The 15,093-nt window shown below is 41.4% G+C and overlaps 1 protein-coding gene across 1 annotated transcript in view; it reads right to left on the bottom strand.

Annotated features, from left to right (window-relative positions):
- The window catches only part of CMIP (c-Maf inducing protein), a 139,098-nt gene that overhangs the window by 52,669 nt on the left and 71,336 nt on the right, over nt 1–15,093 (bottom strand). Inside the window, exons 2-3 of the mRNA XM_054198054.1 lie at nt 14,007–14,132; nt 3,416–3,466 (exon numbers count right to left, since the gene is read on the bottom strand). Of these exons, the coding sequence (XP_054054029.1) occupies nt 3,416–3,466; nt 14,007–14,132 (177 nt within the window). The remainder of the gene's footprint in view (nt 1–3,415; nt 3,467–14,006; nt 14,133–15,093) is intronic.

Below are 15,093 nucleotides of genomic sequence, written 5' to 3'. Positions count from 1 at the left end.
GTTAACATGTTCTGTTTATTCTCTGGACAAAGACAGTTTGGCTTAGCTATAACCCGAAGGAAATCAGGATTTCTAAAAATAGGCTGAGGTGGCCAATAATCCTTTAGGAGTTGTGATACACGCTGATATGCAGATTAAATGAGGAATTATAAGTAACCTTAGTGGGAGGGTATCCAGCCTTTAGTGGGAGAGTTTGAAATGGAAAACCCAAAGAGAAAATGTCTACATAAGGAACAGTCTATGCCTACATCCATGCTCTCTTCCATACGCACTGTATTCAAGGAGGAAGTCGCATCTAAAAAGCTATGTAAGCATCTTGACAGCTAGTTAGTTGGATGACACATAAAACCTCTTGGAGCTGGATCTAAAACATGGGATAATTATGTGTTGCTTTTTCTTTTCTTTCTATTTATCTATAGCATCTCTTTTATTATTCTCTGCGCTGCAGAAAGAAATTATTCTTGATTTGTATTTCAATGTTTGTCTCCAGAACAAAAGTTATTTCCAGGGTGCTGGCTGGCAAATTGAATTCCCACAGCGTATTAATCCTCAAAACTGCACCACATAAAAGGCCTCACAGACCTTAGCACCCTCATACAAGACCAAAGAATAACCAGTACATGCCTGATCCTAAAGAGCTTCCCCAAACATTTAACACCACAGCTATTCACTGGACCCAGCCATTTTCCAGGTAGCTCAGACCACATGCAGCATCTGATCCCCAAGGCTCGAAGCACAGGAAAAAGGAGCCAGAAGGACACCGACAGAATGTGGAGCTGCTCCCACAACTGTAATATAAGTATTCCTGTTCTAAGATCAAAGGGGGCAACCCCCACTGCTGGAAACGCTCAGAATATCGGTTTGCCATCTGTAAAAGGGGTTCCTCCAGCCTTGTTTGGGCAGGGCAGGGGAAGTGAAGGTCTTCTGCTCCACCCACATCTAGTGCCTAGTACAGTGGCGCTCTGGGTTCGGCCGGACCCCCCTAAATGCTTCCCACCACACAAGTACAAACAATAGGAAGCTCATCTCTGTTGAATGTTTTCCCCCAAATAACTGCTTCAGCTATCTGCACCAGTTTGCATCTGTGTTCTACATGCCCACAGAAATGTTTTGACCTATTATTTGTAAGACCACTGGACAAATATATCATTCATCAGCACAACCACCCAATTATAATACAGCTGCGGCGATCTCGCTGCCAGCTGGTTCTTTGTGTAAATGACCCATTCCAGAAGAATAGGCTTCCTGTTTTTCTGTGGGTTCCCTCACTACCTGCTTAATCATCAAACCATACAAATTATGGAGTGAGATGAACCTTGGCACCTGGCTCTTAAAGTCTTAGGCTACGGTGCTAGTGAAGTGATAAACTTCACCAAGGTAGACCACATAACTGCACTCCTACGCTCTCCTGGACACACCGCTCATCTTGTCTCTTAGTTCTGTTGTGATCTCACTTAAACCTGCCAAATATCAACCAAAGTAAAGAGCAGAAAGTTACCAGGTGTTCTTCCTCTGAACTATTAAGCAACAAACCCCATCAAAACTATCTCCATTTTAGCAAAGAGGAATTTGTTATTGTAAAGTACCTGGGCAGTGACTAAACCCTGTCACTGTTCTTATGGGAAAAAGCTACTTGCTATTCTTGGTAAAGGGAAGGTCTTTCAAATCAAGATAATGTTTCACTTGTTTTTCAAAAACAAACTTAATGGGGGTGGGGAGGGAAGCAAGGAAGCAAAAATAAATTCTACTTTGCAACAAGTTAAATTACTCAGAGTTTCCCAAAATGAGAGGCTTGGTCAGAAGCATTGGAAAGTTTAAGAAATACTCCTTTAAAAACAACTCCCACAGAGCAAAGCTCCCTCTCCACGACCAAAGGCATGTGAGCAAGCCAGGTTACTCTGTCTAGGCTTTTTATATATATATATATATATATATATATATATATATATAAAATTTAATTGATGGGGTGGGTGGTGGTGGGGCCAGGCTGCATCTTTACCACTGCTTACTTCTTTTTCAGAGTTGCACCTCCGACCCTGATTTTGCCCTCACTGCAGGAGCAAAGTGGGCATATGCCACCAGCACATTAGTACCACAGCCATCCTGGTTGGGGGAAAAGAAGTAAAAGAAATTCCATCATCATTTCTGTCCACACTTTCTCTGATCATCCTTGCCTGCCAAAGAAGGAGGGAAAATAACAGCCACATGGAGAGAGTGGCTTAAAGCCGCTGCAGGCTTTAAGCTCTTTTTTATCCTCAGGAGCAGCAAAGAAAGCAAGACTGGCTAGGCATTGTGTTAATGATACTGTCAAGAGGCCAAAATAAAGTGCCACACCACAGCTTAGCCTTCTGCTATCAGCACTACTGTCCCACGCTTATTTAGGCAATCAGGATAACAGGCTGGAGAATATGCCAGTGGTCTGGAAAAGGAGATCTCAACACTTGGCTCCTACTGATAAGAACCTGTATCTGCTCAGAATACGGTTCTGCCAGATGCTGATGGCCACACAAAGCACACCAACACTGTCGTTTTGCCACACGGCTATTTTGCAACTATCAAACACACCTACAAAAAAACCAGTTTGGTGGGAGGGACTTCCTTATATTTTCACATGTGGTTGCTGTCAGCAGGCTGAAATCTTGATTAGCTCCACAGCCAACCTGGCTGACTTCACTGAAACCCTGCCGAAAACAAGTCCTGAGCTGAAAAGCTACCGCTTGTATTTCCCACCGCAAGACAAGAGAGGACAACCATATTCAGCATCTGGCCAAAACTTGTTTCCAGCTGCAAAGATCCGTACAGATTCCATCCAAAGGTCAGCAGCTACAGTTTTTGATGAGGAATGTGCTGCTTTTGAGAGACAATGTTGTCGCTGTGATCCGCTTCCCCTACTCAGGGCCCACTGAAAATGAGAAAGGGCTTGAGACCTCTGAAATGGAAACTGCCTTTAAATCCAAATCATCCTAAAGCATAGACACAGGCTGATGCATAACAGATTGGTGCTACTTAAAATAAGCAGCTCTAAAAGACAGCTTTTCTCCCTAGTTTCTCAGAAAAAGAAAGAAACAAACAAATAAAAAACCCAAATAGCCCAAGAGTCCAGAGCATATGATTAGGCTGTAGTCTCATCGTGCAAAACCGAAACCATCCAATCTCTCTACTGTTTAAATGTGAATTTACTGGCTATCTACTTTTCGAAGCCAGTCACACATGCTGATAAAGCTGGCCTACGTAACAAGTTAATTTACCCACTTCAGTCACAATATGAACAAGTTGAAACTGCATACATGTTCTGATTTAGGGTTTCTGTAAGAAAAATACTTTACCCATTGAGGGCTTTTACAGTGAAGGAATAGGGAATGCTAAAAAGTATTCTTAGAGGCAGACAAAGAAGACAATGAAGTGCAGAACTTACCTTCCACTGCAAAGAATGGAACCACTGATCCCTCAGGTAACTGTTTGCAGCCTGCAATAAATAAAAGTTACAAACAGAATCATTAGTTTCTACCAGTGCTTCAGATCACCCAGCCGAAACTAAGCAAATCACCCACGTGTGCCCTAAAACCAGTAAGGTGGCACTCATGGTATTCTTCTGAACTTTATGACCCCGGCTAACTTCAGCCCCAGCCTCAAAGTGGGGGAATCTCTGCTCAAAGCTACAGCTTTACATTACAAGCAGTTTATTTTCACAGAAAGCAGTGACATGAAGACCTTGCTGCAAATGTAAAACACTGAACCAAAACCTTACAAAACATTAACCTCACGTGAAACAGTGTCCAACCCAAAGACTGTGAAAAAATCTCCCTGATTTCAACCACGTTTTGGTCAGATATTTAACGTCTGTCGGACATTTGCCTTTGCGATTAATCATCGGGCGCAGAGCAAGAAGACGGGTTGACATTTTACTAGGAGGGGTGGGTTTTTTTCCATACTCTAGTTTCCCTTCTTGTCCTGTTCCTCAGCTGGCCCGAAAGCAATTCAAATAACTTCTTAGCTCTTTCAGCGATATTAAAAAAAAGAGTGAAAAGCATAACACACACACAGACATGCAGATACCTGCACAGACTGTTTGCAGCAACGGGCATAAATGTTGCAATAATCACTCCCAGCGATCACCCATTTTTGTCCGTATTAAGCACGGCTGCCAGAAATTCTCAGCGTGAAGCCAGGTTCGTAGCCAACGGAGGAATAGTTCAACACTCCCAAAGGTCAAAAGGCTCGGTATCAAAAAATATAAAAGCATCTACAGTGACGTAAATATGCATGCCTTAACAAGGTGACATAAGTTTGAAATATTTGAGTGGGTAGAGATGCCCTTTGGCTTTTCCAACTCTATCTCATTGCTGCCAATGGGCAATTTTTACTTACAATTCAAAACGTTTTACACCATCAGTGAAAATTACAGGATAGCCTGTAAATCTATGTTAAAAAAAAAAAAAGGCGAGGTTCTTCACTAGCTAAAACCCACATACTTCTTGCAAATTAAAGCATCATTCAACAAATTTCACTCCTCAACTCCTTTTCAGGTAAGCATTCAAAATCCACACCACAGAAAGAATTTAACTTCCTGACATTGGTTCAGTTCACTGATAACGGCAAGAATACTAGAAGTAAAAAAGCCGCATGGTTACAAAAACCGTGTTAAATCTCAAGATACTGATGTCTCCGTGACATAAATTCCGACTGAATTCTCTGAATTAAATGGAATAATGATCTTTTATATATGTATTACATATTAATTTTTTATTTATTGATGAGAATCAATTGCTCCTCCGGTAGATCTCTAAGCAGCAAAGCATAATAAATCTATCATAAATAATCTTGGCTGACCACCAAGTCAAAAACAAACTTTCCTTTTCATGAAGAACGTTGACATACCAGAATATGAATTTGTTACAAATGGAAACAAAAAGCATAACTTCCTTTTCTTTTTTCTGTTATTTACAAAGTATTTTATGTCTATGTGTGCATTATAACATAACTTTATACTATATTTTAATATAATACAAAGGTCAAAAATAATTCGCCACAAAAAGCCTGAAGAACATTTTAAACATAATTAAAAAGGTATTAAGCAAATATGCTTAGATATTTCTTATCATGGTCCAGACAAAATGCTTTAAAAAGCGACCAGATTTCTTTGAAAGATTTGGTTTCAAATTGAACCTTTTTTCTTTTATTTTAAAGGGGAACAAAAAAAACCAACTTAATTTCAAATGCTAGCATCAAAGCCCTTTAAAGAATAAGTAAAATTGAAAGTTCTTGTAGTCTTGAGCATGCATACTAAGCAATAGCAATAATAATATTGCAAGTTACACATACATTACTTAAAAAAACCAAACCACATATGCAGATTGAGTATATAGGAGCTATGCAAACTAAGATACTGTTATTTAAACTTATTAAATCCAAAAATTCTAGGCAGATGAAGTACTACTCTCAAACAGGCAAAACATCAATCTGATTTAGTCCCTGGTCTGACCGTTACGTGACTTGAACCAAAAATGCACTAAAGTCTAAAGTAAGAGCAAATGCTAAAGCCCTAAATGGGAACTGTTGAGAACTGTTAATTATTCTCCTAATTTTGGGATGTCAGTAGCTACAGATTGTAAGACCACTACAAATAATTAGAAAATACTATGCGTAGATAGATTGTGCAACCGACTGGAGCCTTTACATAAACTGGGTGACAGAAACTGTTAATGAGGACAACAGCACCAAGCAGAGGTAGATGCACAAGTGGACCACAAATACTGGAGGAGAAAACAAACAAAGAATGCTATAAAAGGCAAAACCAAAACCAGCAGAGGAAAGACTTGTTTAGCTTGACAGCAGCAATACACAAAAAGCATTTAAAAAATAAAATTAGCAAAGTGACCAGGTTCCAAGTGTGGGACCAAGCACTGCCTACACGTACTGTTAGATATTGTAGAGGAGAAGCGATCAAGACAACTTGCATCTGGATCTAGGTTAGGAGTTTGAACCACTCTAAAACTAGAAACCCTTAGAGCTCGGGCTGTTGTTCAAGACCGCTTCCAAGGAAAATGAAGACAAAGAAGGCGAAGTGAACACAAAAGTGAAAACCAAACCTTTAGGGAATCCCCAGGCTTCTATTAATGATCAGGACTCAACGGTAAGAGGAACTTGGAAAGCCAACGGTCATTTCACCAGCGCTCTTTCCACAGTGTTCAACACAGATAGACTGAATGCATTTAACCCAACCACCGTTATCTGGATGGAGCTGTCTGACACGAGCATTCCCCACTTCTCCCAGGCAGCAGAGACTAATCCTCCCAGTGCACCCTTCCGCCTGCCCAACCCCAGCGAGCTGCGAAACCACAGCCACGTGCAGGAAGCACTGGATCTTTCACAGAGGACAACAAAGGGCTTGCTCTTGCACAGCATCCCTTGTTCCTCCCTCCTCTTTTTCAGGCTTACACTGAGAAATGGACTACAGGGAACATCTCTTTTTTACCATCATAGCATGCCAGAATGAGAGAAGAGCCATCAGGCTCTCGTCGGTGCTCATCCCAACAGCTGTCCAGCCAACGGCCACCTCTGCGTGTACTGACCTACTCAAACATACAGGTTACTGTGCATAAGATTTCTGAAGTTTGGAGCAATGAGCACTGAAATGTTAAGCAGTGGAGGGAACTACAATTCACTTATTGGGGCCTTGCACACACACTTCCAGTTTTCCAGCCCGATGTGCATTCCGAGAGCCCAGCACTTCTGCACTGAAGTCATCACATCCTGGGCACTGACACCTACATTTTTTTACCCCAGCTGGGGGCATAACCTACTATATTTATTCAGCTCTAGGCTACAATAAAGAGGAGAAAATGAGACACAAAAGACTTTAAAACAGGCTTTCCTTAGGCATTCTGACCGCACAGGCAAAGTTTTTCTTACTCTCAGCCTTGCCCACACAGTGGGTCCGGTTCTTCTTTCCAACTTAAAAAAAAAGATTCAACCTGGAAAAGTTTTGCCTGCTGTTATTACAAATAGTCAATGAGACAGGAATGAAGTACAATGGAGATTTTACAACCTACCTATGTAAAATAATAATTTGGGCCCCCTGTGTGTTTAGTATGTTTAGGCCCCAATTCTGCAAAGAATTTTGTTCTCAAATGCAATGGCTTTAGCAGGGTTGTGGGTGGCACACGCTCCAACTGACTGGGGCTTCTTGCACAATAAAGGTTTTTGCATAACCAAAACGTAGTAGAAAAGTACTTTAGAAAACAGGAAAATGTGGCAGTAAAACTCTTAGAAGGTGCGCAAGAAGATTCAAACTAATTGTTTGAATACCTTATTTATTATTATTCCAGTGAGGAGGAAGAATATCTACTTTAAGAATGCTTACTGTAGGTAGTAGTTTTTTTTTTTTAATATGAGATTATGCTGGAACTGTGTTCTGAAGGATTTTATATTCTAATTTTTGGGGTGTAAATGTTCAGAGAGGAAAAGCCACCTAAGATCAGCTGCAGTACCACCTTTACTCATAGGATTAATTTCATTAGCTTCAAAAAGACTGCTCACAGGAGGAAAACTGTGCAAGAGATTAAAAGCCTCCATATACAGAGCTTTGGTCAACATGGGTAAATTTACATCTCTGCTCAAAAAGGGAAGTATTTTTCTCTGCACACCAACGACTTCGTTGCTTAGTCAACAAGTAGGAATACACTTTTTCATTAAAAAACGGTGAACTTTTTAAAAGCAGATTTTCTTTTTGCTCACAAAAATAGAAAACTGAACACTTGTTTCATGCCAGCGTTACAGCCCCTGTAGTTGTTTCCACCCAGACAAGGAGGAGACAAAATAGGAACCTGCGTGCTGCTGAGAACCAGAACACCTGAAACTCCACAAGAAACCGACCACTCCAGAAATGATGGTGAAGATTTTTAGCTACTATAAAGACTCGCGGCTCCACTGATACCAATATGTCTACAGCAACCAGCATCAGCAGAAAATTTGTCATTTCCACCACTCCACACATGCCATGCTACCAAGCTCCTTTAACGGTAAGTTAGCACTACGGCATCCCTTTTTACCGGCATGTGTGTTACTCAGAAGAATACAAGCACAGGCTTGTCCGCATAGCAAAAAAGTTCCCAGATTTTTCCTTACAACAGCATCCTTCACACATACCCTCCTAAGGGGATTGTGCCATCTGAAAAGATGTGGCAATAAGTGGAATTTGACAATCCAGGCTCAGTTTTTCACTCTTTCTGGTTTTATTCTACATTTCTCTTTCTCTCCCTTGCTTGCTCTCTGGTCAGCAGGATGGGGTTTTGTTATGCTTTCCTCCAGCTGATATTCATTACTGAGACCCGTAAAATATTGCAGGCTTCTCTGCACCGATTTATTGTCAGCCAGAGGAAGAGCAGAGCAGAGCGGCTCAGGGCTGCAGAAGCCGAACGCCCATGGCAGGCACCCTGCAGCCTGTACAAAACCTTTACATTGCTGATGCACATGCCAGCATTGCTCCTCCATGGCACGGGCAGGCCTGCAAGTGAAACCAGCCACTGTTCTGCCTCAACTCAAGGTACAGAGTTGCTGGTAATTGCGAGAAATGCCGGTTTCCTCCTGAAAATATTCCCTGTCTCTGATGGATTCTGGTCCTTGCATGACCTCTACACAGCAGCAACACCGGCTGGACTCGCACTTAAAACAAAAGCCAGGTTTCTCCAAGGAGACTAAAATAAAACGTTACTAAAAAATCCAGTGGAAACATTTACCGTGGGGACTCCCTGGCACAAACAGCGTGCTCAAGCACCGAGCTGGACGTGTGACCGTTGTGCTTGTCAAGGCTTCCTGTTCTGTTTGTTTTTCCTTCTGACTACACTTGATTGCCAAGAAATGAATAAAACACCACTAGTGATAGGGGTGGAAGTGGCAGCTTTAAGGCGTTTAGGACCCATTTGAAAGAAAGGACACCAGGGGAAAGCAGGCAGTACTGTCATGACTGAAATACCAAAGCCTTTTCCTTGGGACTCTTCCTACATTTCGTGCTAAGCAGCTTGTGAAATTATACTCTTAAGTTTTTTTCAACCTCTTTCAGAAGGTTATTCCAGTTATTTCACTATCAGTAGCAGCATCCTCTTCATAATCATGCCGACAATACCATAATCGCACATTGTGCTTTACAAGCGGAAAGCAGAAGAGCAGAAGTTTAGCCCAGCAATTACTGACAGTAAAGAGCTCACACTCCTTCAAAGGCTAAATTTAGCCCCTATTTCATGGCCTAAAGAACTTGTGGCCTATGAGCCAGCTTTGGCAACACCTTCTTTCATACCTGCTATCCCAACTGTAGGAAAGAATAATAATCATCTGTGAGAGCTGACTGCTGCTCATCAGAAAGACCAGGGACCACATTGTTTGTCAGGAGGAAAGAAAACACGAGTCTCCAGCATGTCTAGAAAACCGACTGCCCATGGCTCCCAGAAGGGACGATGAGAATCCCCAAACATCGGGTGGTGAAACACACCTGTGCTCAGACAGTTGTGCTTATACAACAAACACTGAGTGGGAAGCACAGGCACGAAGAGGACTTTTCGATGTGATCCCAGCCCAGATTAAGCCATTCATCGCCTGAGAACCAAATCCTCCTCTGAAACCCAGGTAGACACCTCCTGTTACTGTGATCCGATTTCCTAAGAGGAACTGCATCACCTCCGGCGCTGCTTGTCAGATTTCATGCGTTAAAATAGGTTGGGATGGGTCAGTATTGCTATGGGAGGACATCAGGATGATGTAAGGAAAGGTAATGGCACTCTTCCTTCTCTGACTCATTACTGTGCAGTAATGAGCCAGAAATAGACCTTGGTGACAGCAGACCGGGGACTGAGAACTTGAACATGGACTGGGACTCTCTGGTGGCATTTGTCATGCCTAACAGACAAATACACGAAGGACGCTCTAACGCCCCATGCTGACATCCTCCCACAAGGACTGCCGGAAATTAATTTGCATCTGCGGAAAACGCCAGTTGTCCGAAATTTGCTTCTGCTTCAAATCAAGTGAAGCAGAAGTTGGAATTTAAAAATATTTCTGCAAAATGAAAAATCAGGAAAGCTTGTGATTCAGAACTACTAAAATGCTTCATTTTACGCCAAACCATGTCAATAGCATCCCATAGTATTAAAGAATTCACAATACAGTATGTGCAAAAACACATATAAAAATATAAAATTTAAATTAATCAGAAATATTAGATGAAACAGGGGAGGTAGTCAAAGAAGTTCATTTAAACATTCTTCTATATATAAACCTCAGTTAGATCAAGTCTTTGGGGGAAAAAAAAACAAAAACAAAAACAAAACAAACAGATTTAACCAAAAGTGCACTGGGAACATGTTTTGGACTAGTTTTACTTGTTCCACTGTCATACACTTCCTGATACCAGAGTTGGACATTCCATCAGAGCATGCTGCTGCTCAGACTAGCAGGGCAGAATGATTTTCTAAAAGATCATTAAGTCCCAATTTCCCATAAATGTATTGAAGTCTCTTGGAAATCTGGAAATAGCTGAAGTATGCAAGGGCTGATTTCTCAGCATCTCTGCTTCCCAGCACCTCAGTGAACACGTCTTTTGGATTCTTAGACTCTTTGTCACATACACCAGAGAATTGCTGCTAAACCTACTAGATAAACCCAGTTTTTCATCTTGATTTCTTAAATATACTAAACATAGCTTTTGGTACTGTTTTGGATTTGTAAATACACATTACAGCTGTATAAGGGAAATCTATTTTTATACTCCCACCGATCTGGCCACATTTGATGAACCGAGGCACTACCAAGGACCAAGTCATACTAAAAACATTTTTAAAGTTTGTATTTTCAATTATGTTGAAATTCCCATAGACTTATAATGTAATCTGACCCAGTCTGCTCAGCCAGTCAGCAATAAACACAACAGAAGCCCAGCTCCCTCCACTTCTTTATCAGTTCCTACGAGGTTACATGGAGACACCGATCTTTTCGAAGAAAATACCAAAGCATCTACCCTAAGATGTTACTTTCTCACAAACGTAATTATTTGTGTGTTTGGTTTGTTGGGGTTTTTTTTAAAGAAATAAATGTCAAGCTGCTGCAGATTAAAGCCTGCACACCCTACCAATTTCCTTTAAACTCAGCAGGCAGCTTTGGGTTCAAACTTTATCTTGTTTCCCATTAAGCAGGCCCATAAAGGCAGCTACCATAAACCATAGACTAAAGACACAGAAACAGAATTTGGGAAGGCAGATGCAACTGTTCTAGCTGTTGAAACAGATATAAACATAAATGCTAGTACTATTAAGGTAATTTAAGGAAAAGCAGAGTCAAAATTATCACAAGAAAAAAATCAAAAACAGCCAACTTGACAAATGAGGGTTTTTTTCTAATTAATTCAATTAACGGATTAGGCAAGGAAGGTTTCATCAAGAATGAGGACCCTAATCTAGCTGTTGGGAAACCGTGGCTCATCCTCCTGCCTTCCCCAGTGTCACGCACAGTAGAGGCTTTTCAAACCACAGAATCAGGACTTGGGTGGACTTGCAGCAGCCTGTCTGAAATTCAGACTCCCTCCGCTCCCCGGTAACGCCTAAAATCAGTAAGTCAATTTGAGCCACAGAAATTTGCTAGGCACCGAGTACAGGCACGTACATATGCTGTGTGCAATGGGACACAGGCCTGTGCTTCAAACGTCACCTCTGCACCAGGAGAGCCCACAAAGTTAGATGTTCTCAGGTCATCCCAAACTTACTTAGCTGCGTCGTTTTCAGATTAGAAGGGGGGAACAGCTGCAGCCCCCCTTTACAGGGCTGCAAACCCCCAGGGTTACACCAGTGAAGTAAATAAAAGGGAGCTCCAGAAATATACTCCACAAAGGATGGGGCCATGAATGTTTCTGTGTACACCTCTAACCGTTTCAGAGTGGAAGTGTATTTGCTATGTTGAAAATCATCAAAACCTCATTATATTTTTATGACATTCCAAAACCATCCCAAACCCGAAGCACAGAAACCATGTGAAGGGCTGAAGTCAAGTGCTGTGTTCTCTGTGCTGCTGGTAAACAACTCTGCAGACGGCCAGACTCATCAGCCTGTCTGAAATGAAGGCAAACGAGAGCTGGACCTAGCCGGACCTAATATTAGCAATCCCAGTGTTAGTCATACTGGCTTCCCAACTCAGAGTCAACTTTGCTGTTCCACATCTCTACAAAAGTCTATAGTATGGAAAACTCGGGCAGCTCGGCATCTAGCCTTGGGTTACTGAATGACAGCACTTGGGGTATTTTTCTCATCATCTGCAGGTAGAACTGTCTCAGGAGAGCTTTGATTAAACCCGCCCTGGATACAGATAGTGCCACATACTTTGTGGCCCCACAGGGGCTTCAGTAAACAATTCACCACCAAGAAATAACGAAATTCCTTCTGGAAGGAACGTCCTATGAGGAGCAGCTAAGGACTTCAGGTTTGTCTAGTTTGGAGGAAAGGAGGCTGAGGGGTGACCTCATTGCTCTCTACAGCTTCCTAAGGAGGGGAAGTGGAGAGGGAGGTGCTGAGCTCTTCTCCCTCGTATCCAGTGAGAGGATGCATGGGAATGGTTCATAGCTGCGCCAGGAGAGGTTTAGACTGAACGTTAGAAAGCATTTCTTTACCAAGAGGGTAGTCAAACGCTGGAACAGTCTTCCTAAAGAGGTGGTTGATGCCCCAAGCCTGTCAGTGTTTAAAAGGCATTTGGACAATGCCCTTAACACCACGCTTTAACTTCTGGTCAGCCCTGAATCGGTCAGGCGGTTATCACTGTAGGGCCCTTTCAACTGAAACAGTCTATTCCATTCTAAATGCTGGACTCCGCAGCATGGATCAGTGCACTGTGTCCATGATTCTCATGGACAAATGATCCAGCAGACATTGTCATCACAGTCATTAGTGTATCATTCAGTATGTTCCCATCTTTTTATCTATTGGACTACACTTTGTGCAGAAGTGGTACAGTTAAGTGTGTGCGTGTGTACACTCAAACACACAAACTCTATTATGATCAATTCTTTTAAGCTGTTCATACATGTTCAAGAAAAGATATCCTTTTTAATTTTTCATGAGTTATCCACAGTTTAAACTGATCTTTTCTTCACATTTCCTGCAGAAATTGCTCACTCGGTCTGTTTACAGTCCTACCTGCATGAAATGCATATACACAATAGTCACAGCTGTATATTCAACTATAAAATTGATTCCCAAAAGGTAAGAGGTAACTAATTGCCTTTGAAACAATGTTGAGAACTATGGTAAGAGTTAAGTTGGAGTCAATTCAGTCTTTTTCAAGTTATGACTGTTCAAAGTTCTTTGGGGGCCAAGCAGCTGGCTTTTCAGCTGCTTTTCTAAAGCAGTTCTGAAGCTCAGTGCTGTGGAGTGCTTTTCTGTCACTAAAACTTGGAATGACCTAAGGAGTCCTACAAAGCCTCACAAGTGGATGAAGAAATGTGGAATAACACAAACACAGTGTCTTCTGTTTGAAAACAACACTTAGAGAACTAGCATATGTAGATACCCATACAAATACACTGAAATCTTTCAGTGAAGATCAAATACCTTTTAAAAAGAAAGATATACGTCAGTTCCAGTGCAAGTTATGGGTTTCCTATATGAATTGAAGGATGAAATTTTTACTTGTTTTATGCAGGAATAAGACCTGTATATGTAAAAATACCAGACCCATATGTAAAAATACAATTGTGCAACAATACGCCATTCCAGAGAGCAGTATTTTGATGCCCAAAATCAGCAAGAAGATTTAATCACTGTGGCCCAAAATTTCCATTCGGACTGTGAACAACATGAAGAGTTTCAGAGCTATCACCCTGAGCAAATTTTCTGGTGGTTAGATAATTTGACAGCACTGTGTTCTCTGCCTTTTCTGAGTCCATCTAATTAAGATTTCATGCATAGCAAACAGAAGTCAAAGGAGATTCATAGTAAGAGAGAAAGAAAGTCGCACTTCTGTGTTTACTGTACCTGCAGTAAGACAGTACCCCCTGGGATTGTGAGCTGTAAACAGTACTTGGGGGCATTCTCCCAGGAGAGCAGTTGAACATCTTCAATAGCACTGTAGGAAATGGAGTTTTCCATGTACCCAGTTGGCTGCAAGAAAACAAAGGAGAGGAAAAAAATGTTTACTTAGTCATCAGAAGTTTCACAATTTCAACGTAAGAACAGCACTATCAAAATTGCTCTTGGTGTTGAAAATACCTACAAAATATCTAATAGGAAAGCAAAATTCCTACAAAGGCCAAATTTCCTATCTCAACAGAGAGATCCATCCAGCCGCCTTCATCCAAATTGTTCAAGCGTTAAGACAACTTACACAAAAACAAAACCAGGCCAGACCTAGGTGCCTGAAATACAAAAATGCCAAACTACATTTGTTCTGGACCCAAAAATCAATGGAACCTAATTTCAAGTTGAACTGAGCTATGAAGGGGTCTGGCCATGCACATCCTGTCAGTGCATGAAGCAGCAATTCAACGATACAGACAGAACAGCAGTGTATTCAGGTAGTTTCATTCCATGCATTCTTGTTCTCCCTGGCGGCAAAGTCGATCAAGCACATCATCAAAATCCAGACTGCTACATTTGTCAGTGGTTCTTGGGCTCCAAAGATTCAGCCCTCAGCTTTTAGACTCAAGCAAAAGCAGAGCAACCAACCTACTCATCTCAGCCTATGCATAAGTACTGGTTTCCTGCACAGACTGCTGATGCCCAGTTTAAAGTAAAAGTCACAATTAAAACATAAATAAGTAACTGTGCTTTGCAATTACATGTACAACATAAATTGATTGTAGTGAGGAAACAAACTTAAAACATGAAACTCCTTATTAGTATGCCCATAATTCTTCAGCATTACAGAAGTACAATTATCTCTGAAACAAGCTGAAATATAAATGTATATACGCAAGCACACGTAAAATTATGTGCTAAACGTAAGCAAACACACAGAGATATAGCCATGTACCTATCGAGTATGAGTACATACACTGTACTTTATGCAAGTCTTCACGTTGTTAAAGTAATTTGAGTACTTCACAGAGGTCCTCAAAGACGT

Source organism: Rissa tridactyla, chromosome 4, assembly GCF_028500815.1.
Source record: "Rissa tridactyla isolate bRisTri1 chromosome 4, bRisTri1.patW.cur.20221130, whole genome shotgun sequence".
Lineage (NCBI taxonomy): Eukaryota > Metazoa > Chordata > Aves > Charadriiformes > Laridae > Rissa > Rissa tridactyla.
Note: the sequence above shows the minus strand (reverse complement) of the source record. Positions and strands in the feature narration are given on the sequence as shown.